We start from the raw sequence: 22,639 nt of genomic DNA, 5'->3' as shown, positions 1-22,639 counted from the left end.
TGAGAAATTTACTGCAAGGCAAAGGGAAATGATTCCTACCTGCCAGCAGCGCTGGAGTTTGGTGGGAGCTCCCTTCTCCGTCATACAGCAGTTCCAACTGCTGTGCCAAGGGCAGGGGCACCTCCCACTAGCCCAGGTTGCTCAAGTTCTCATCCAACCTGGCTTTAAATACCTCCAGGGAGGGGGCATCCACAGTCTCTCTGGGCAACCTGCTCCAGTGTCTCACTACCCTCGCTGTAAAGAATTTCACTCTTCCTAATCTCCAGTCTCAATCTCCCCTCTTCTAATTCAAAACCATTCCCTCTCTGCCTATCACTCCAAACCCTTGTAAGAAATCCCTTTATGGCTTTCCTGTAGCCCCCTTTAGGCACTGGAAGGCTGCTCTGAGGTCTCCCTGGAGCCTTCTTTTCTTCAGGGTGAACAAATCCCTCAGCCTCTCCCCATAGGGACATCCCTGAGCGGAAGGAAACCTTTGAGCTCATTTCCAGACAGAAGTCACTTCCAGACAGGGAGCAGCCAAAGTGGGAAAACCCAGCCAGGGTGTGAGGTGTTTAAACAGCCTCTAGTTCCACATCTGTTGACATTTACCTCCTTAGGTGAAATACAAAAGATTAAAATTAATGATGGGAAAATCTGCAGAAGACCTCAGGCATTCCTGGAGCTTTGGTGTGCTGTAGGTTGCTGGTGACTGACACATACCAGGTCTGGTTGATGAGCTCCAAGCCATTTTCAGGCTACACTTGAATACTGAACATCCCCACTTTAGAAGCAGCTGGGACCCACGTGTGCAGCGTTCTGTGTGGCTTGTGCACAGAGTGGAGGGGTTGCAGGGCCAGGTGGAGCAGCACTGGGAGCAGGAGAGCACAGCTCCAGGCTGTCAGCTTGTGCTGGTGGCAGTGTCTGGGTGTGTGTCATTCAGATACCTCTCTGTGGGGCTTGAAGGGCAGATCAGAGGACAGAATCTGGACAGAGGAGAGAGATGTTTGTTGTCAGATGATCCCACATCAGAAAGACCTGAAAGCCTCAAGGAAAGGACTCTACTCTGTGGAAATCCCAAAATCCACCTGTAGGACCATCCAGTGCTATGGGGACTGCAGGGCATGTCTTATGAGGAGAGGCTGAGGGACCTGGGGCTGCTTAGTCTGGAGAAGTCTTCAGACTGAGAGGGGATTTAATCAATGCTTATAACTATCTGAGGGCTGGGGGTCAGGAGTGGGGGACAGGCTCTGCTCACTGCTCCCTGGGATAGGACAAGCAGCAGTGGATGGAAGCTGCAGCACAGGAGGTTCCAGCTCAACACGAGGGGGAACTTCTTTGCTGTAAGGGTCCCAGGGCCCTGGCACAGGGTGCCCAGAGAGGTTGTAGAGACTCCTTCTGTGGAGCCTTTCCAGACCTGCCTGGATGTGTTCCTATGTGATCTGTGCTAGATTGTGTGGTCCTGCTCTGGCAGGAGGGTTGGGTTTGATCTCCTTGGGTCCCTTCTAACCCCTAACATCCTGTGAGCCTGTAAGGATCTTCTCAGAGCAGGACAGTTGCTCAGGTCTTGCTTCTGGGCTCTGCCCTTCCTGTGACCAGTCTTGCTAACAGGAGACAAGCTGGCAGAAGGGGCTGCTGTATTTTGCAAGGCACTTTGAGCTCTCACATCCTGCCCTACCTCCTGGGCAGGGCAAAGTTTGATTGTAGAAGGGCTTCTTTTTTTTTCCCCTCACAAGACCACAGCAATCTTTTCCAAGCACTTAAGTTTCATATGAAGAAGGATTATTTCAAGGTTTCTGAATCATAATAACCAAGTTGTAGTTCCTTCAGCTCTCTCCTCTGCTCCCCTAAGATGTTTTTTCACTTTCAATACCCCAAGGGTCCTGGCCTGGTATGTGCTGATGGGGAACAAGTCCTTAGAAGATGTGTGTAGTGGCTGACCAAAAGGATTTGGTGTCTCCCAATAATGCTGAATCTGATATCTAGCAGGTCCTGGAAAGGGCACCCAACAGAGGTTTGCAGTGACAGGTACAGGGTGCTGGCCTCTTGGGCCCTTCATTTATTTTCCTTCTGTGTTCATACTGCAGTATCACCACTGATCTAAACTTCTGCTCTGGGTTGTCTTTGCTGCAGGTGAGAGCAGTGGGGAAAATCAAGAGGAGACTGAGCTGTGCCTGAACTGGGAGATTTTGGACTGTGCCTGAGGATGGTGAGTTTATGTTGCAGTCTGCACCTATCCTGTCTGGGTTGCTTTGTTCTTTCTTTGTGTGGCCAAATCTTAAAGAATAAATACAACAGAATCACAGAATGGTAGGGGTTAGAAGGGACCTCCAGAGATTGAGTCCAAGCCCCCTGCAAAGCAGGACCACCTAGGGCAGGTCACACAGGAACTTGTCCAGGTGGGTTTGAGGGAATCTCTACAGGAGATCCAGGGCTCTGCCACCCTCACAGTAAGAAACTTCATTCTCATGTTGAGATGGAATTTCTTGTGATTGAGTTTGTGTCCATTGCCCCTTGTCCTGTCATTGGGAGTCGCTAGAAGGAGCCTGGCTCTGTCCTGACAGCCACCTTTCAGGGGGTCCACTCTGACCTGCCTTATCTCCAGACCAAACAGCCCCAAAACTCTCGAGTCTTTCCTTGCAAGAGAGATTCTCCAGTCCCTTCAACATCCTTGTTGCACTCCACTGAGCACTCTCCAGCAGTTCCCTGTCCCTCTTGAACTGGGGAGCTCAGAACTGGACATGATATTCCAAATAAGGTCTTACCAGGGCTGAGTAGAGGAGGAGAACAACCTCCCTCAACCTGCTGGACACACTCTTCTTAATGCCACCTGAGTATGTTACTGGCCTTCTTGGCCACTAAGGGCACATTGCTGTCCCATGGATAACTTCTTTTCAACCAGAACTCCAAGGTTCTTCCCTGCAGAGCTACTCTCCAGCAGGTAAATGGGAAAGAAGAGGGCTTAGAATGTTGTGTATAATATATAGAATCAGTCAGGGTCAGAAAGGACCACAAGGAGCAGCCAGTTCCAACCCCCCTGCCATGCCCAGGGACACCCTACCCTAGAGCAGGCTGCACACAGCCTCAGCCAGCCTGGCCTCAAACACCCCCAGCCATGGGGCCTCAGCCACCTCCCTGGGCAACCCATTCCAGCCTCTCACCACTCTCATCACCAACAACTTCCTCTTCATGTCCAGTCTGAAAGATGTTCTATTGGAACATGGCATTACCATCAGCATTGGGCTGGGCACTGCCAGAACCACATCATGGTGCTGGAGTGCAGAGGAGAAAGAAAGGCAGAAGCAGTCCAAGTACTGGGAGTTCCAGCTGAGGACATGAACATTTAGGTTAAACATGTTCAGAAGAACAGGAGGCAGGCTGCTGAAGGAGGTAATGATGCCTCCTATGAGATCATCCCCTGTGTGCTTTAACAACTGGAATAGAGGGGCAGCATGCTCCTGCAGTGATGGAACTGTCAGCTCTGCTACTCATGCATGCAGCATTTTCTGCCTGGTCCCTGTCCTTGTGTTCCCTGCTTTTCACAGGATCACAGAGTGCCAGGTTGGAAGTGCCCCCAAGGATCATCTGGTTCAACCTTTTTAGGTAACAGCAGAGTTGAAATGAGCTGCCCCAGCACCCTGTCAAGCTGAGTCTTAGAACTCTGTGGTCTAGGGGACTCCACCTGGGAAATGATTCCAAGGTCCAGCTGTTCTCAGGGGGGAAAACTTTCTTCTGGAGTCCAATGGGAATTTCCCCAGGAGCCACTTGTACCCATCACCTTTTGTCCTTTCCATGGGACTCCTTTTTAAAAGGGAGTCTCCATGCTCTTGGTAGCCACCCTTTGGATGCTGGAACATGGTAACTCCTCAAAGTCATCTTGTCTGAAGGCTGAACCAAGCCAGCTCTCTCAGCCTTTCCTCACATGGCAGGCTTTGCCTCAAGATCTCCTGTGTTTTCAGTTGCCATCAAAAGTCCTTCCAGGTGACATGGAAGAGGCCAGGCTGGGCCCATCAAGGGTCTGGCCACTCAGATACTCAGTTGCTGAGGAGCCACTAGTGAATCATAGAATCAAGCAGGTTGGAAGAGAGCTCCAAGCTCATCCACTCCAACCTAGCACCCAGCCCTATTCAGTCAACCAGACCATGGCACTAAGTGCCCCAGCCAGGCTTGGCTTCAACACCTCCAGGCACAGTGACTCCACCACCTCCCTGGGCAGCCCATTCCAATGCCAATCACTCTCTCTGTGAAGAACTTCCTCCTAACATCCAGCCTGTACTTCCCCCAGCACAACTTGAGACTGTGTGTGAGTGCTGCAGGTTCAGCTTCTGGTGTATCATGCCCTGGGGCCTGCCAGAGTCTGCAGCTCAGGGACTTGGTAATTCAGAAACAATTTATTGATGCTTTATGAGCCCTTGGTAGCTTTTTTTCCCCCATGGCTCTGTCTAGCTGCTTCTCAAAAGCAAGTAAAGATTTGCAGTGGCAGCAGAGCTGTGCTGCTGAGTTGTGCAAGTGTAGTCCCTCCTGCTTTGGGCCTGCCCTGTGCTGTTCCAGTTGATGGTCCCCAGTTCTTGTACCGGCAGTAATGGTGAACTGTGGTGCTGCCTGAGGGCATCCCCATGCCTGTTGAGATTTTGTAGCTCTCTGTTCTGCTCCTGTTAGGCACCCAAAGAGCTCTGATCTTTCAAATTCTTATCTGGAGAGAAGTCACCTTTAATCTTTGTCACCCCTCTCTGGACCTGTGTTCTTTTTGGGGTGTGCAGACTGAGACTTTGGACTTGGTAAAACGTGGAAGCTTTTGCTTATTCCTTCCCTGGATCTTTGCAGATCCTTATCCTGACCTGGCCTTGACCCACTTTTATTTGTTACCATGCATTGTTTGTTTCTTCTAGATAGGGAGGATCTTTTGCTCCTTGTGAATACCTAAAGATGACTTTACAGTTCCCAGGGACCTTCAGGAAAAGAAATAATGATGGGGTTTTCATCTGATTTAAATGAGTTTTCTTTTGGGGAGATCCCTTCCCAAACTCACCCAATAAAAAAACTTCACCTCCCTCACCCACTGTCTAGGGAAGAGAGTATCAGCTTTTGGTCTCACAGCAAGGGAAAAAAAGCAGCTTCTAACTGGGAGCCTTCACCTCCTTACCTGAGTACCTGTCAGTAGCTGCAGGTAGAGTTGATGCAAACTCTTGTCAACCTCCTCTGAGCCCTGTTGTGAGCTCTGAGTTAAACACAGGTCTGCAGGGAGGGATGGAGGTCAGTTGCTGGTTAATGGATGCTCCACAGGATTGTCAGCTAACACTGCATCCCTTCAGGGCTTGACTTCTCCAGCCAGCTGCTGGGAGGGTTGGCTGTAGACTCTGTTCCCTGCAGGCACACTGAGCACTTGGTTAATGACCATGATCAGTGCAGTCAGAGGGCGCAGCACCAGTGCCCTCTGGTTAACAAAGGGCATGCCCAAAAGCTTCTGCCTTACTCAGCAGCACCCCAAATGTGAACCACCAGCTGCTCTTCCCCTTTCTGCTGCTGCAAACACTTGGTCTCAGGTTGGTTAAGAGCTTTTATTTGCATTGCTTGTGAGACTGCTTATTTCTTCCCCAAAGCCTAGTCCTGCTGAAAATGACCTTGAAGACAGCACTAGTGGTGGTTTAATCCTTAACCCTGGCTAATGGAACCCTGACAAGCACTCAGTACCTTAATACATAACCTAAAACTAACCTGGCAGGTGAGTTGGTGCAGGCTGCTGGGCCAGAAGCTCCTGTAGCAGCATTCCCCCCTCCTCTTGGCTGTGGGAATACTGAGACTGTAGCCATCTGGGATTGCCATGGTGGTTTATACTCTTTGGAGGGGACCATGCATGCTGGTCCAGGTAGGGTTTTGCAGTTCAGCCATTCCTCTTCCCCACTGCATCTGGTGTATAGATTTGATAGCCCTTGAGTTGGATCCTTTTACCTCTCAAAGGCTTCTTTCATTTTTCTGCTCTCTGCCTTTCTTTTTGAAGAAACAGTACATGTATTGCAGATCTCTGAGCTCATCTCTCACACTGGAAGGATGAAAAGATAACACTCACCACCCCAGTCCTGATTTATAGGGTATAAAATAGTAACTACTCTTCACACAGGTTTAGGGGTTTATTTCTAGGAGGCTCAGCAGCCTTTTAATTCACCCAAGGAATTCTTTAGACTTTGAGGAATGAACTATTTTTGCAGAGGCACCTGAAACAAAGATGCCCTTTGTGCAACAGAAGTGGATGAGGCAGAACAAGAAGTCCATTTGGCCACAGCCACTCAGCTCTCTTTGTCAGTTTATTGTAGATGCCCTGCCTAGGCAGTGGAGAGAAACAGAAGTCCATCCTGCCTGCTGCTGGTAGCAACTCAACAGAAAGAGGGTAAATTTTGACTTCTAGGATGAGATAAATGATTAAAAGTCTCTCCCTTCTCCTTGCCTGTGAAAATTTCAAGTTCAGTTCTTACCTTGATCTCACTGGAAATACTCCTCAGACTTGGGCAGATATAAACTAGAATGCCTGGTAACTCCTCTGCTGCTGGGAGCATCTCATCCTGCAGCAGCTGGCAAGGCTGAGGCTCCAGGCTGCTGGACAGAGCTGCTGCAGCTCTCCTCAGTTTGCATCTCATGTCCTGGATGTACCTTTCCAGGACATTCACCACCTCCTGCCAATTGTTCTGTCGTTTTTCTCCATCTGGAGGCAGATGAGGACAGTCTGTGCAACGAAGCTGCTACCAGAGCCAGGGCTGCAGATTCAGCTCTCTGCCATCCAGGCCGTAGCCCCTTGCTTGTCCTCCTCTCCATCTGCAGGGTGATGCACCATGCTGTGGTGATGAAAAGCTCACCCTTCATGTGTAGAAGGGATTGAAGTGGTGTTCTCTGCCTCATGGAAGAGTATTCACAGCAGTTTTATTTGTGGTGCCAAAAAGAAATAGAGGATGGAGACATGAGGGTTGGAAGGGTGTACCTGTGCTGAGTCCAGCCTACTGGTGGTGCCAGCTCCCTGAGATGGACAGGACTAATTTTCCTTTCCTCACTCCAGCTGCTTGTTTCCACCTTTTTGAGAGTGGCAAGTGAGAGCCAGCCCCTATATTTCCCAAGGGGTTTGGGCTCCTCTGTGTCATTCAAGCCCTTTGCTTGACCCCCAGGGTCTTAGCTTTGAGCGCATTGTAATTTTTGAAGGGGAGAGATGGAGCTGCAGATCCACGAAGGGGAACTGGAGGTGACTCAGCAGGGTGAACGTTAACTGCTCTTTGAACCACTCTCTTGCCCTCTCTTGCAGAAAGCTGATCTGGCTGTTGACAGAAAGATGCAGGTCAGGGTGTTGGCTGGCTCCAAGCCAGGAGAGATTCCAGCATCTCGGTGGCTGTGCTGTACTCCCAGTGCAGGTTCCCTGGGCATATGGGACCAGATGGCATTTGAGCCCTGTGGAGCCCCAAGCTGCAGGCTGGGCTCCTGGTGCATGCAGACATATCTTTGCAGGGAATATCATCTCCCTTGGAGGCTGCAGAATGGTCCCCTGAGTGCCAATCCTATCTTTGACAGGCACTGTGCTACCTCTGTGCCTCCAAATTCCTTCTGGGACCATAAAGAGAGGTTCCAGGCTGTGTACCTGCAGTCTGCAAGCAGGGACATACCAAGGGGTGGGAAGAGAAGCACAGGAGAAATCCACTCACGGCATGAGCATCGTGAAGTGCTAGCAAGAGCAAAAGAAAGGCTTAATTGCTGCCAACTGGGCTGAAGAACAGGCTGCCCATGTTGTATTCAGCTTCTCCCTTCTTCAGAGTCCATGCAGCATTTAAGATTGTTGTGGCTGGGAGAAAAGGAAGGAAGTTTCTCTCTCCCCCTGCATGAATGGATGTCACTCGGAGCTCAGTTTGTGACAATTTTGCAAGGCCTGGAACACAAACCCTATGAGGAGAGGCTGAGGGAGCTGGGGTTGTTTAGCCTGGAGAAGAGGAAGCTCAGGGGTGACCTCATTGCTGTCTACAACTACCTGAAGGGACATTGTAGCCAGGTGGGGTTGGGCTCTTCTCCCAGGACACCAGCAATAGAACAAAGGGACACAGTCTCAAGTTGTGCCGGGGAAAGTATAGGCTGGATGTTAGGAGGAAGTTGTTAGAGAGAGTGATTGGCATTGGAATGGGCTGCCCAGGGAGGTGGTGGAGGCACCGTGCCTGGGGGTCTTCAAGAAAAGACTGGATGAGGCACTTAGTGCCATGGTCTGGTTGATTGGATAGGGCTGGGGGATGGGTGGGACTGGATGATCTTGGAGGTCTCTTCCAACCTGGTTCATTCTATGAATCTTTTAGGGTCTGCCATCAGTTGGTGGTGGTGCAGGGTCTGCCAGCGGTTGGTGGTGGTGGCAGGTCTGGTGGCAGTTAGTGGTGGCAGTGCAGGGTCTGCCAGTAGTTGGTGGTGGTGGTGGTGGAGGGTCTGCCAGTGGTGGGTGATGGCAGCGCAGGGTCTGCCAGTGGTTGGTGGTGGCGGTGGAGGGTCTGCTGGCAGTTGGTGGCAGTGCAGGATCTGCTAGCGGTTGGTGGTGGGTGGTGGTGGTGTAGGACTGCCAGCAGTTGGTGGTGGTGGTGGTCGAGGGCTGCCGGCAGTTGGTGGTGGTTGGTGGCAGCGCAGGGTCTGCCGACAGTTGGTGGTGGTGGTGGCAGCGCAGGGTCTGATGGCAGGTGGTGGCAGCGCAGGGTCTGCCGGCAGTTGGTGGTAGTGGTGGTGGCAGCGCAGGGTCTGCCGGCCGTTGGTGGTAGTGGTGGTGGCAGCGCAGGGTCTGCCAGCAGGTGGTGGTGGTGGCAGCGCAGGGTCTGCTGGCAGTTGGTAGTGGTGGTGGCAGTGCAGGGTCTGCCAGCAGTTGGTGGTGGTGGTGGTGGCAGCGCAGGGTCTGCTGGCAGTTGGTAGTGGTGGTGGCAGCGCAGGGTCTGCCGGCAGTTGGTGGTGGTGGTGGTGGCAGCGCAGGGTCTGCTGGCAGGTGGTGGTGGTGGTGGTGGCAGTGCAGGGTCTGCCGGCAGGTGGTGGTGGTGGTGGCAGCGCAGGGTCTGCTGGCGGGTGGTGGTGGTGGTGGCAGCGCAGGGTCTGCTGGCGGTTGGTGGTGGTGGTGGCAGCACAGGGTCTGACAGCAGTTGGTGATGGCAGAGCAAATAGCAGCTGTTCAGCCAGGCGGGCATCTGAGATGGCATTTAGGAAATCCCTCTAGCTAAGCTACGTAAATGAGGGCTGCAAGTGCTCAGCTTTCCTGGAGCTGGCCACCCAGGCTGCCTGGCACCAGAATGGTCTCACTGCCACCACTCCTGCCCTCATGGGATTGTTTGGATGGAAATGAGAGCAGGTATTTTGGGAGCTGTTGGAGACAGAGGTGAAAGCGATGGAGTTTGAATCAGGTTCCTCTCGAATGTGAGCCTCTGAGATGCTGCTGAACTTCAGGGTAAGGTCTACTTCAGCTCTGCACCAAGCTTGGCTCTTGGGCCATGTTTCTAAGCCATGTGTGAGCTTTTTTGTGATGCCAGAAGTGCAGGAAAAGAAGTCAGTGAGAGCGGGAGAAGATCTATTTGTGGATGTTCAGGTCAGCTTAGGTTGGAAATTCAAACTAATGATCTGCTGAGCAACCTTTTAACTCTGCGCAGCTGCAGCTTAGGGTTACAAAGGTCCTTCTGCAACTCGAGCTGGAAGTGGTCTCTGTGCCAGGTCCTGTGCCCAGTGCTGGTCCTAAAACATCTTGCTGTGGGCTAGAGCAGACTTCCTAACTTCTTGGGCATGTTCTTGTATGTTCTAAATGCATGCACTCAGTGTGTTAAATAGCAATGTGTGTTCTGTCTCTGCCTCAGTCTTCCGTGCTTCAGCTGTTAGCCCCGGGCATGCTTTGCTGCTTTTCTTCTGGTACACATTGGGAAAACCAAAAGTGGGTTTGCAGTTTGTGCAGCTGCAGTAGAAAAGACTCCCTCCACCTTTCACTGCTCTGGTTTCTCAGCAGACCTCTGGCATTCTTCCAGAGGAGACCCTGCAGGAAGCAGAGCACCTCTGCTGCCACTCAGATTTGGCCAAGGCGCATCCATAACCTCATCTGTATCTGTGTCTCATGTGGGCTCTGAATCACAGAATCAGCCAGGTTGGAAGAGACCTCCAAGCTCATCCACTCCAACCTAGCACCCAGCCCTATCCAATCAAGTAGACCATAGAATCAAGCAGGTTGGAAGAGACCTCCAAGCTCATCCACTCCAACCTAGCACCCAGCCCTATCCAGTCAACCAGACCATGGTACTAAGTGCCCCAGCCAGGCTTGGCTTCAACACCTCCAGGCACAGTGACTCCACCACCTCCCTGGGCAGCTCATTCCAATGCCAATCACTCTCTCTGGCAGGAACTTCCTCCTGACATCCAGCCTAGACCTGCCCTGGCACAGCTCCAGGCTGTGTCCCCTTCTTCTGTTGCTGGCTGCCTGGCAGCAGAGCCCAACCCCACCTGGCTACAGCCTCCCTTCAGGTAGTTGTAGACAGCAATGAGGTCTGCCCTGAGCCTCCTCTGCTGCAGGCTGCACACCCCCAGCTCCCTCAGCCTCTCCTCACAGAGCTGTGCTCCAGGCCCCTCCCCAGCTTTGTCATATGTAATGAAAGTGCCTTTTGGTTTGTGGGTGTCAGCTGGAGTTGGGTGCCCTCAAGGCTGGGCAACACCTCATGTTCACCCACCATGCACCGTGGGGCAAGATGGGCCTGAGATAGTAATGGGATTTCATGGCTTATCTCCAGGTGTGGTTGTGTCTTCTCTGGGGGCTTTTATCCTGTGACTGTGACCTGTGGGGTGGTTGGTGGTGTGTTTGCTTTCTCATCAAGGAAGTTCACAGACCTGCTTTTTGTCGGGGCACTGCTGCCCTGTGGTGACAGCTGGCAGTAGCTCAGCATGGTGCAAAGCTGTCTCTTGGTCAGAGAAGCTCACTATAGTCTCACTCATAATGATTTTGTGGGGAAATGCTCAAGTCTTGTATCTGACTTGAGAAAATCTCTTGAAGGTGCTGTGGGTATTTTTAGGTAGAGATGTCTGTGGCATCTTTATAGTCATAGAATTGTTTCAGTTGGAAAAGACCTCTAAGATCACTGAGGCCAAACATCAATCTAAGACCTCTTTTAACCACATTTCAAAGGAGCTTAGCAGCTCTAGGCTGTGTGCTGGGTTGGTGGTCCAGGAGTGCACAAAGCTGGTGTGATCTGAGCAAAACAGTTGGTCCTTAGCCTTGGAGGATCACCAGAGCCAGTCTGTAATTCTGCATTTTAAGACAGAGCTGCTGGCTCTGGGTCTGGGGGATGGAGGGCAGGGCGTCAGCAGGAGGTGGCATTGCACAGGAGCCTGCTAGCCCGTGGCTTCTGGGACAGGCTGTGACCTGAGTAGCTCCCAGACTTGAGAAACAACAGGTAGTAAAAGCCAGTTCCTGGGGCACTGGGTACTCAGCCTACAGCGTTCCCTGCGCCTGAGGCATTTGCCCAAGGTGTGCCACCTGGGCTTGGTGAAACGTCCCTTAGGAGCTAACATGCAAGCAGTCAGTGAGGGGAGCTGACAGGACACGGTGAAATGACCTCAGGTTGTGGCAGGGGAGGTTTAAGTTGGACGTGAGGGATAATTTCTTCCCTGACAGTGTTGTCAAGCCATGGATCAGGCAGCCCAAGGCAGTGGCGGAGTCCTCATCCCTGGAGGGGTTTCAAAGCCCTGTAGATGTGATGCTTTAGCAATAGTGCAGGGTCAGTGGTTGGACTCCATGACCTTAAAGATCACTGCCAACCAAAGCAGTTCTCTGAGCGGTGGCCCCGGGGAGCCCTGCGAACAGCAGCGAGCGAGCTCTAGCGTACTGGTGCTACTGGGAGTCGGAGACATGCAGTCCCTGTTCGCAGAGGAGCTCTTGAGGAGGAGGACTTAAAGGCTCGGGAGCGTTGAGCAGCGAGAAAGCAGCAGGGCAGCGCCTTTGTCCTCTCCCGCCTGCCGGCGCAGAGGGCACCGGGCCGGTGGGAGCATGGCGGGGGAGGGTTTGCAGCCGGAGGCTGCCGGCTGAGCACCGGCAGCAGAGCCCGGCGCGGAGGGCTCGGAGCCTGCTGGCCGCTATTGTTCCCAGCGCTCCCAACACGAGGCAGGTAGCGGTGGAGCATGGAGGCCCTGGCGGCCCCGGGCCGGACTGCATCTCCCGGCACGCCGCTCTGCGGGGCCGCTGGCCGGGGGTGGGGGCGCCGCGGGGTTAGCCGCCCGCGGGCAGGCTCTGCCCGTGGGGATGGCAGCGGCAGAGGAGGGCTGAGCCCTGCCTGGCGGGCTCTCCATTTTCTGCCAGGGAGACACTTAGATGGCAGAGCTGCTCTCGGCGGCCTTCGGAGGTAGGTGGAGTCTGGCCGTCCTCCGCCCTCCCTGCCTCCATTGTCAGCGGCATCGAGCGGCGGCGGGCACCTGCTGCGGTCCCCGGCGGCAGGGATGCTCCTGCCCTTGGCGGCGGAGCGCGGAGGCTGCGGCAAGCCCGGCCAGGCGGATTGGGAGCCGGCGGCGGAGGGACAGAGGAAGGAGATGCTGCTTGCCCGCTCCCGGCCCTGCTGCCGCCTCGGGAATTGAACATGAGTCTGTCAGGCCGCGTCTCCTGCTCCATGCTCAACTGCTTTGTAAGTGCTGCTTTTCTTCCTCCTCTCCTCCATGCAAGCGGGGCTACAAGCTAGCTCCTCTCTCCAGCTCCCATGTTGAGCTGGCTGCCCTAGATCAGGCCTGTCCTTGAGGCCGGGCTGCGTGTGGATCCTCCTGCTCTGCATCTGCCTGGCCCGGTGTGACACCCCCTGCAAAGGGGGATCCCCTTCTCTTCTCCCTGCCACATCACCGTGACTCCCGGCGCTGCTGTGCTGCTGCCTGGGCCCAAGGGCGCAGCGGTGCTCAGCACCGCGGGGTGAGTCGGCTGGAAAGCCCTGATGCACGGTGCTGTGCCACGCAGGCTGCGGCCGGTCCTTGCCTGGGGCTGCAGAATTACCTTGGGAGAGCCGCCGAGGCCAGGGCAGCTCCCACCGTGGCTGGAGTGTGCAAGACTCCTTTCCAGTGCCGATGCTGCTAGGGTGGTGGTGTAGTGGGAGGAGGTCCTGGGCTCTGCGTCTTTTTGTACCTTCGGGCAGAGGAGTTTCCTAGCTCGGATGCCACTTCCTGCAGAAAACCCCCTGCCCAGAAGGACTCGTGGCCAAACGGGCTCTGAGGGCTTCAGGAGGTGGCTGGCTGGCGTGAGGAGCATGGGGTGCTGAGCCCCCTGCCCTGCTGGAGCCCCAGGATGGGGCTGTGGCAGGGGGAGATGCTCAGCATCCTGCCTGTCCTGTGCTGCAGACGAGGTGGGACTCAAGGACACCCAGGCTGGTGGAGAGCTTGGGCTGCCCTGTTCCAGTTCCTGCTGCTCACTGGGATTTCTTTGAAAGCTGCCAAGTGATGATGAGATCTCTGCTCCTGGGCTGGCTCAGAGGCACACACCTTTCCTTTGTGCTCTCCTGGGCTGGTGCCTCAGCATCAGAGCAAGCTGCTGGTGGGAGAGGCCCCCTAGCCCCCCGTGGTCTCTGGTAGCTGCTGAAGCAGCTGCTGTGCCCTGTTCTCTCTCACAGCTTCATGCAGGGACCTGGTGAGTGGGTGGGGGAGGGCAGTGCCCCAGCTGGGGTTGATGCTGAGTTCTGTGCTAGCTGCAGGCACCTCTGGACCTGGGGGGGAGGTGAGCTCTGTAGGGTCTAGCTGCTCTAGTCTGAGATCCAAGGGGTTCTTCAGACTGGGGTGTACCTGAGGGTACTGAGACTTGAGTGGGAATTGAGCTTCGTTTTAAACACAGCCAAGCCAAGTAGGTTGTGCTTTTCTTTGTTCAGACCAAGATTTAGGGTTCTGACTCGGGCTACTTACCTAGAAAGATGATTCATATGAAATAGAATTTTGTGTTTTCAGAGCAGAGTATTTCCTAACAATTGCTGAGCCTTGAGGAGGTAAAGAGCAAGAAGGATGCTGAAGAGAACAGTCCCATACCAAGTACATGAGGAGTTAACACCATCCCAGGCTCCCAGCAGTAGATATTCTCAGCTGAGTGTCCAGATGCTGCTTGTTGGGGTGGTGGTGTGAGAGAGTCTGCTGTGAGCGTTGGTGAAAACTGGGACTGAGATTCAGTGAGTGACTGAAGATTCACAGGTCCCAAACTGAGACACTTTCCCCATTTTTCCAAGAGTGGCATGTCCAGGCTGCATGTGTCCTCTTGCACCACTTCTCTGAGGCCTCCCTGGGCTGTCCATCTGGGCAGGTTAGACATGTTCAGCTGCTCTGGGGATGAAGGAAGTCCCTGCTTGGGTGCCATCACCAGTCAATAACCCGTGCCTTGAACTGGGTGCACTGGAATGCTGTTGTCACATGGTTACCTTGCACGCTTAGACATTCCTCAAAAAGCTTCAGTCTCTTTCCAGCTTTCTTTGAAAAGTGCCAAAGAGTCCTTCTGAGCATAAGAGGAGGGAGAGTAGGTCGAAGCTGGACTGTAGATGGAACCCTGTGTTGTGGTGTTTCTGCTGCGGTGCCATAGCGAAGGCAGTGGGGTAAGGCTTGCCATGACAAAGTGCTGTCACATCCCAACATCCTGTGCATGGTCAGGGTGTATCTGCTTGGCTTTCCAAATACCACATGTTGGGATGAGATGGGACTTGGAGACCTGCTTCAGTCCTTCTCTGTGCTGTGGGTGTTCTGCAGCAGCCAGAGGAACTGCTGGGGTCTCGCAGTTCAGAGAGGGGCGTGGAGGCAGAACAGGTGTTTCCATGCACAGATTCAGGGGATCCTGAAGGCCTTAGGGCACCAGGAACATCCATCAGCTTTGACTTTTGGCCTTGTGTACCACGTGTTGGCTGGGGCCTGTCTCAATGTGTGTTTTGTTTGCAATGCAGGGCGAGGAAGGCCCTCCCAGTTTGGAGTACATCCAGGCCAAGGACTTGTTCCCCCCGAAAGAGCTTGTGAAGGAGGAAGAGTCACTGCAGGTAAGGAAGGAAGAAACCCGAGACATCTTTGAGCTGCAGCAGGCTTGACTCTGGCAGCACAAAACCTGAGAGCAGTTCTCCAGCACAGGTCATGCTTTGGAGGCTGTGGCTGGCTGCTGCTGTAGGTGGCATTCAGCCTGGTGAGGCCTTCCATGTGTGGAGAGGCTGCTGACAGCAGGTCTGTGCCCTGGCCCTGCCTCCCTCAGCCCTGCCAAGCCTCTGTGATTCGTGCAGCACTGCATCTGCTGCTTGGAAACACGACTGGAGCATGATGCAACACAGAGTTGCTGGTCTGGGCATTCCCTGTGCTCTGGCTGAGCTGGCGCCGTGGAGCCGTGGCACTGCCTGCTAGCACTGCTTGCAGGTCGATGCTCCTGGGACAGGCCAGATGTCAGGGCCAGGCTATGCTCTGTGTAGCCATCCTGAGCCATTGCAATGGCTGATCTGGCCCCAGCACATGCTGCTCCTGGCATTTTCCTGCTGCAGAGCTATTGGAAAGAAACCTTCATATGGTGCCAGTGTCCTGCTGCAGAAGGCCCTTGAAAGAGCCCTGGATACTGCAGCATGGGCAGTGTTCTGAGCAGTGAGAGTGAAGCCTCTGGGTATTTGTTGCTCTCTTAAGATAGTCCATTGCCACTTTATCCCAGTGCTCATGCTCCTCCTATGTCTGGAGCCAGGCTCACCTTCTATGTTTGCTCTGACAGCTGGAAAAGGCCTTTGCATCCTTCCAGTTCTCACCTGCCTTCCCCAAGGGACCTTCAGCTTTCCACACAGGTTATCACAGCCCTGCTGCCAGGGCAGATCTGCAGAGACCTTCATGGTGAGCAGCCTGCAGGGAATTGCATCTCTTTCCATTCCTAAAAAAAGTACCTGTTCAGAGCCCAGCTGAATGAGCTTCATGAAGTCACCAAAAATAGTTTAAATGCATATATATGTGTTGCACTCTGACATGAATTGATTCATTAAGGGTGGTGGCAGAGTCTGAACTGGAAGGTGGCATTCGACTGAACACAGCAATCACTGTCTCTCAGAACCATGCAGTGATGGCTGGACACTGATCTTTGAGGTCTTCTCCAACCTTAATTCTTCTATGATTCTGTTCTATGACAACCTCCCGGTGCTGATTAAAGCAAGGACTCAAATGTAGCCACAAGAGGATTGAGTCAGAGGAGCAAACGTGGGCTGTGGAATTGTACAGGGTCAAGGCTGCAGGTCTGCAGCCTGCAGGAGGCGAAACCACTGAGACAACTCTGAGCTGAGGCTACCTGCAGAAAAGCAGAAGCTGCTTTAGCCTTGTGCGTGGAGGCTTGCAAAGTTCACCTCTCCCAAAGGGTAACTTAGGTTCAGTCAATTGTTATTCTCTTAAAGTCTAAAAGGACACCACCAGACTGATAAGAGGCTGGATCCAGGCACCTGTCATTTCATTCCAGGATTCCCCTCTGTCAGTTCCTGCAGTTTTACCCTCCCGTTTCTAATCCCTCTCCCTTCTGTTGCTGTGTGAAAGAGCCACGTAAGCAGAAGCAGCACATTCCAACTATAAACAGCTCTGGCAAGCCTGCATTGATATTCTCTGTATTTCTGCAGTTTATGTTCTCTTGGTGTCAAACAATGAACATTGCTTTAAGACTACTCAGACAGATGCCAGTCTAAGGCAGTTATTTTTGTCCAACTAACTTAAGAAGGCAGAAGTTTGTGTCATTGCCACTTGCAAAGGGAATCTGCAAGCCAGGAAAATCATGTTTCATTTTTCTTTTTAGGCAGCATATAACCAAGCCAGGGAAACAGCTCAGAAAGAAGGTTTGATCTGTAGCAATTAGTGTCAAGAAATGTTTCATCAGTTGCCCTGTCTGGCAAGTAAAGGCTCTGGCTGAAATGGCAAATCTTCGTGACATTGTTTTGCATAAGTGGTTGCCAACATTGCCTGGTGTAGGTGGCACTCTGGGGAGGAGCAAAGGAAAAAGGGCCTTGGGGAATTTTAGGCAGAGTCAAACTTGGCCACCTGCCAGGATCCCCTGTTTTAAAAATAGCTGTGACATGTCTGAGCTGATAGGGGTAAAAGAAAAAAGAAACTTGATTGTCTTTAATTACTATTTTAAACAAAAATCTAATGCAGGTAACTTTAAACACAGAATGGTTGTGTTGGAAAGGAACCTTAAAGATCTTTCAGTCCAACCTTCCTGCCGTGGGTAGACACCTCCCACTAGACCAGGTTGCTCAAGGCCCTCTCCAGCCTGACTTTGAACACTTAGAGGGATGGCAGCCTGGTCCAGTGTCTCACCACCTTCCAAGTGAAGGAATTTCTTTCATATAGACAGTCTGAATTTCCCTCTTTTCAGTTCAAACCATCACCCCTTGTCCTGTCACAACAGGCCCTGCTTTAAAGTCTGTCCCCAGTTTTCTTCTCAGCCCCTTTGAGCCCTGAAAGGCTACCAGAAGGTTTCTTAGAGCCTTCTCTTCTCCAGGTTGAACACCCCCAACTCTCTCAGCCAGGCCTATCAACAGAGCCCTTCCAGCCCTGCCAGTGTTACTGTGGCCTCCTCTGGCCTGCTTCAACAGGTCCCTGTCTGTGCTCTGCTGAGCACTCCAGCATTGGCCCCATCACTGCAGAGGAGGTCTTAGCAGAGCACAGCAGAGGGGCAGAATCCCCTCCTTGCCCCTGCTGCCCACACTGCTGGGGATCAGCCCAGGGTGAGGCTGACTCTGAGCTGGCCATCTCACCTCCAGCTTTGCATTCTCAAGTCCTTCTCTACAGGGCCACTCTCCATCCATTCTCTACCCAGCCTCTATTTGTGCTTTAGATTGCCCTGACCTGAGTGCAGGACCTTGCTCTTGGCATTGCTGCACTTGAATGAAGGTTCCTCAGTCACACAAATAACTACAGACAGCTTCCCTCAGAGCTTTGCTGGCAGAATGTGGGCAACATTTTGATCCATTTACTTACCTGGACTGGTACCAGTGCTGCTAAGAGCCCCCTTCTTTTAAGTGACACAGCAGGTGTGTGTATGTGACTCTTGTCTTGAGGCACAGGACTGCAGCTGCTTTGGGCTCTGCCTGAAGCTGTGCAGAGCACTCCCCAGCTCACGTCTCAGGTTGTATCCTTTGTTTTACCACTTGTGCCAGGGCTGTGTATGGCCATTGAAACAGCAGAGACTGTAAATCCCTTTGCCCCCACAGAACACCCTCCTTGCCAGATGGCCACACCTAGTTTGCACAACATTTGTAGTCACAACTGTGTTTTAGCAAGTAATTCTGCATCAGGAGGTGCTTGGTGGCTCCTGAAGCATCCCTGGGCAAGCTCCATCTCCTGGGGGTGGGCAGTGAGCAGCAGTGCTCTCAGTGCCCAGAGAGCATGTTGCTGTCAGTGCTTTCCCCAAGGAGATGCACTGCAGAGGCAGTCAGAAGAGTGGCTCTTGGTGTTTATGGTGTGCAAAGTACCCTGCATGTCTCCTGAATTAGTGATGTCTCCCTTCCAGGTCCCATTCACTGTGTTGCAGGGCGAGGGAGTGGAGTACCTTGGCCACGCGAACGATGCTGTGATTGCCATCTCCAACTACCGGCTTCATATCAAGTTCAAGGATTCAGTCATCAATGTAAGTCTGGCTCTGCTTGCTGCTGCTGTCTCAGCCTTCCTCCCTCACACTGTTCTGGGGGGCACATCAGCCACCTCTGTGCTGTGGGAGCTGTGCCTCTTGGTTGCCAAGCCTGCTGCTGTTGCTAGTTACCGCTGCTCATGCCGTTGCTGCTTTGCTGTGGTATTTTGGTGCGTGGATGGGCTTTTCCTTTGGACAATAATTACAGCTTGCCTTGGAAGGAAAACCCAATCCAATTTGGCTGCCTTAAGACTTGTTAAGATCTCTTGCAGGCCATTTTTAATAAGACCTTTACTTGGAGAAGCAGGGCAACAAAACTGGCGTGAAGGGTTTGCAGAGCAAGGCTTCTGAGGAGAGACTGAGGGAGCAGAAGTTGTTTAGCCTGAAGAAGAGGAGGTTGAGAGAAGACCTGTGATGGTTTGGGTGTTCCCTGCCCCCCCACACTTTGGAAATCACCCAGACTAGACTCAGCTGGCTCTGGAAATTTGAGTGAAGCTTACATTTACAGCTGGCACAATATACAAGCAGATATTTACAGCATAGACAGAAATATACAAGGTAAAAGGTAATACAGAAACACAGGAGCCCTCCCAGAAACCTGAGTCCCCAGGAGAGGCTCCCAACTGCCCTTCCTCCTTCTCCCCACCTCCCTCTCAACCTTACCCCAGTCCCAAGGAAGAATGGAGGTTTGGCCAGGGGGTTAGGAAGCAAAGTGGATTAATCAGAGATATGGCAGAGAGGCTACAGAGAGAAATGCAGCTCAGGCAATGCCCCAAGAAGTAGTACCTTACCAATGTTTGGGTTCTTGTCCTTCTACATCTCAGCAAGCCTATGAGGGAAGTAAACATCACCCTTGTTTTCCTTTTTTTCACAGCCTGTGATCTAATTCTTCTCACCAGAACATTCTAGCTAGCTTCAAACTAGTACAAGACCTTATTGCTCTTACAGCTACATGAAAGAGGTTGGAGTCAGGGTGGTGTTGGCCTTCTCTCACAAGTAACTAATGACAGGACAAGAGGAAATGGCCTCAGGCAGCTCCAGGGGAGGTTTAGGCTGAACATTAGGAAAAATTTCTTCACTGCAAGAGTGGTCAAGCATTGGAACAGGCTGCCCAGGGAGGTGGTGGAGTCACCATCCCTGGAGAGGCATTCAGAAAACACATGGGCACGGCACTTCAGGATGTGGTTCAGTGGTCATGGAGGTGTTTGTTGAGTAGAAGGTTGAGCCTGATAATTCCAGAAGTCTATTTCAACCTTACTGTTTCTATGGAGATCAGCAGCTGAGAGTGACAGTGGGAGCCTGAGGCTTTTTCCCCCTGTCTCCCTTGACTCGCCATCTTTTCCTGCAGCTCTTGTTTGTCTCGGGTGCCTGTGCTCGTCTGCGTGTGAGTTAGTCAGGAGCTGGCCCCAGGTGGGAGACTACCCAGGGTCTGAACAGAAATAGCAATCCAAATAGCAATGGTGGCTCTGTGCTGAGTCATGAAGCTTCAGAAAGCTCGGAGTGGGTTTTGAAGGAGCAGCTGATGGCTGCTGCTGGAGCCGTGACTGCGTGACAGGCCTGCAGGCAAGGCTGCTCTGTCTGCTGCGTGATCTGCTGCCTCCTGTCATGCCCTACATCTGGCCTCACAGGTGCCTTTGAGGATGATGGAGAGTGTGGAGTGTCGGGATATGTTCCAGCTGCACATCGTCTGCAAGGACTCCAAAGTGATCAGGTACCTGATTTATTGCTCTGCTCTGCCCAGATGGCCTGAGAGCCATGGTGGGTAGGTGCCATTGTGGCCCAGATGACCTGAGAGCTCTGGTGGGTAGGTGGCACTGCAGCCCAGATGACCTGAGAGCTGTGGTGGGTAGGTGCCACTGCACCCCAGAGGCCCTGAGAGCTCTGGTGGGTAGGTGCCACTGCACCCCAGAGGCCCTGAGAGCTGTGGTGGGTAGGTGCCACTGCAGCCTGGAGGCCTTGAGAGCTCTGGTGGGTAGGTGCCACTGCAGCCCAGAGGCCCTGAATGCTCTGGTGGGTAGGTGCCACTGCAGCCCAGAGGCCCTGAGAGCTGTGGTGGGTAAGTGCCACTGCAGCCCAGAGGCCCTGAGAGCTGTGGTGGGTAGGTGCCACTGCAGCCCAGAGGCCCTGAATGCTCTGGTGGGTAGGTGCCACTGCAGCCCAGAAGCCCTGAGAGCTCTGGTGGGTAGGTGCCACTGCACCCCAGAGGCCCTGAGAGCTGTGGTGGGTAGGTGCCACTGCAGCCTGGAGGCCTTGAGAGCTATGGTGGGTAGGTGCCACTGCAGCCCAGAGGCCCTGAATGCTCTGGTGGGTAGGTGCCACTGCAGCCCAGAGGCCCTGAGAGCTGTGGTGGGTAAGTGCCACTGCAGCCCAGAGGCCCTGAGAGCTGTGGTGGGTAGGTGCCACTGCAGCCCAGAGGCCCTGAATGCTCTGGTGGGTAGGTGCCACTGCAGCCCAGAAGCCCTGAGAGCTCTGGTGGGTAGGTGCCACTGCAGCCCAGATGGCCTGAGAGCTCTGGTGGGTAGGTGCCACTGCGGCCCAGATGACCTGAGAGCTCTGGTGGGTAGGTGCCACTGCAGCCCAGATGGCCTGAGAGCTCTGGTGGGTAGGTGCCACTGCGGCCTGGAAGCCCTGAGAGCTCTGGTGGGTAGGTGCCACTGCGGCCTGGAGGCCCCGAGAGCTCTGGTGGGTAGGTGCCACTGTGGCCCAGATGGCCTGAGAGCTCTGGTGGGTAGGTGCCACTGCAGCCTGGAAGCCCTGAGAGCTCTGGTGGGTAGGTGCCACTGCTGCCCAGATGGCCTGAGAGCTCTGGTGAGTAGGTACCACTGCAGCCTGGAGGCCCTGTGAGCTCTGGTGGGTAGGTGCCACTGCAGCCTGGAGGCCCTGAGAGCCCTGGTGGGTAGGTGCCACTGCGGCCTGGAGGCCCTGAGAGCTGTGGTGGGTAGGTGCCACTGCAGTCCAGAGGCCCTGAGAGCTGTGGTGGGTAGGTGCCACTGCAGTCCAGAGGCCCTGAGAGCTGTGGTGGGTCTCTCTGTGCTCCTATGTTGCTGCTCATGGCCAAGATCACTAAGCCTTGGTGCTTCCTTCCTTTTCCTGGGTAAGTGGAGCAGTGCTCCCTGCCTGTGTCTCTCGTCTGGCTGGCTCCCTGAGGATGATTTGCATTTGGGTTGGCAGGTGCCATTTTTCCACCTTCAAGCAGTGCCAGGAGTGGCTGAAGAGGCTAAACAGAGCCATTGCCCGTCCTGCCAAGCCTGAGGACCTCTTTGCATTTGCCTACCATGCGTGGTGCTTAGGAGTCTGTGTTGATGAGGAGGACCAACATGCACATCTCTGCCGTCCAGGTAAGCTCCTAGCCCTGTCTCCTTCCTGCTCTCCTGTCTAGGAGCACTGCACTGCAGTTGGGAGTGTTGTTCATGCCCTGATGTCTGGCTGTGTCTTAAGCTCTGCTTAGTCATAGCCCACGTTCATCTTGCTGAGGAGCATCCTGTACCTGCTTAGAGATCCAGCTGATGGCCAGAGGCAGCTGGATAGCAAGCACACTGAAAGGAGTAACAGTAGCAAGCACAGTGAGGACATGGTCAGCAAGACAAAGGTGATTCTTCCCCTCTACTCTGCTCCTGTGAGACCCCAGCTGGGGTACTGCATCCAGCTCTGGAGCCCCCAGCACAAGGACATAGATCTGTTGGAGAGGGTCCAAATGAAGCCACAAAGATGATCAGAGAGCTGAAGCACCTCCCCTGTGGGAACAGACTAAGGAAGTTGAGGCTGCTGAGTCTGGATAAGAGAAGGGTCTAGGGAGACCTTAGAGCAGCCTTCCAGTACCTGAAAAGAGTTGCAGGAGAGCTGGGGAAGGGACTTTTGGCAAAGGCTGGAAGTGACAGGCTGAGGGCAATGTTTTGAAACTAGAGCAGGGTAGGTTTAGGTTGGACATTAGGAAGAAGCTCTTTACTCTGAGGCTGGTGAGACACTGGAACAGGCAACTCAGAGCAATTGTGGACATCTTATCCCTGGAAGTGTTTAAGAACAGGCTGGATGAGGCCTTGAGCAACCTTATCTAGTGAGGAGTGTCCCTGCCCATGGCAGGGG

General features: G+C 53.4%; 1 protein-coding gene across 4 annotated transcripts in view; it reads left to right on the top strand.

Annotated features, from left to right (window-relative positions):
- The window catches only part of MTMR4 (myotubularin related protein 4), a 75,254-nt gene that overhangs the window by 23,278 nt on the left and 29,337 nt on the right, over positions 1-22,639 (top strand). For 2 of the 4 annotated variants that reach the window (XM_064165996.1, XM_064165999.1), the window contains exons 2-6: positions 2,110-2,185; positions 14,877-14,966; positions 18,440-18,556; positions 20,185-20,267; positions 21,728-21,894. In XM_064165996.1, the coding sequence (XP_064022066.1) occupies positions 2,183-2,185; positions 14,877-14,966; positions 18,440-18,556; positions 20,185-20,267; positions 21,728-21,894 (460 nt within the window). In that variant the 5' untranslated portion in view covers positions 2,110-2,182. Of the gene's footprint in view, positions 1-1,880; positions 2,005-2,109; positions 2,186-12,278; positions 12,609-14,876; positions 14,967-18,439; positions 18,557-20,184; positions 20,268-21,727; positions 21,895-22,639 lie in introns of those variants that run through there. The other 2 variants (XM_064165995.1, XM_064165994.1) reach the window with 2 other exon arrangements.

This window comes from Pogoniulus pusillus, chromosome 27 (genome assembly GCF_015220805.1).
Source record: "Pogoniulus pusillus isolate bPogPus1 chromosome 27, bPogPus1.pri, whole genome shotgun sequence".
NCBI lineage: Eukaryota > Metazoa > Chordata > Aves > Piciformes > Lybiidae > Pogoniulus > Pogoniulus pusillus.
The sequence above is the reverse complement of the archived record's forward strand: the minus strand, read 5'-3'. Positions and strand labels throughout refer to the sequence as shown.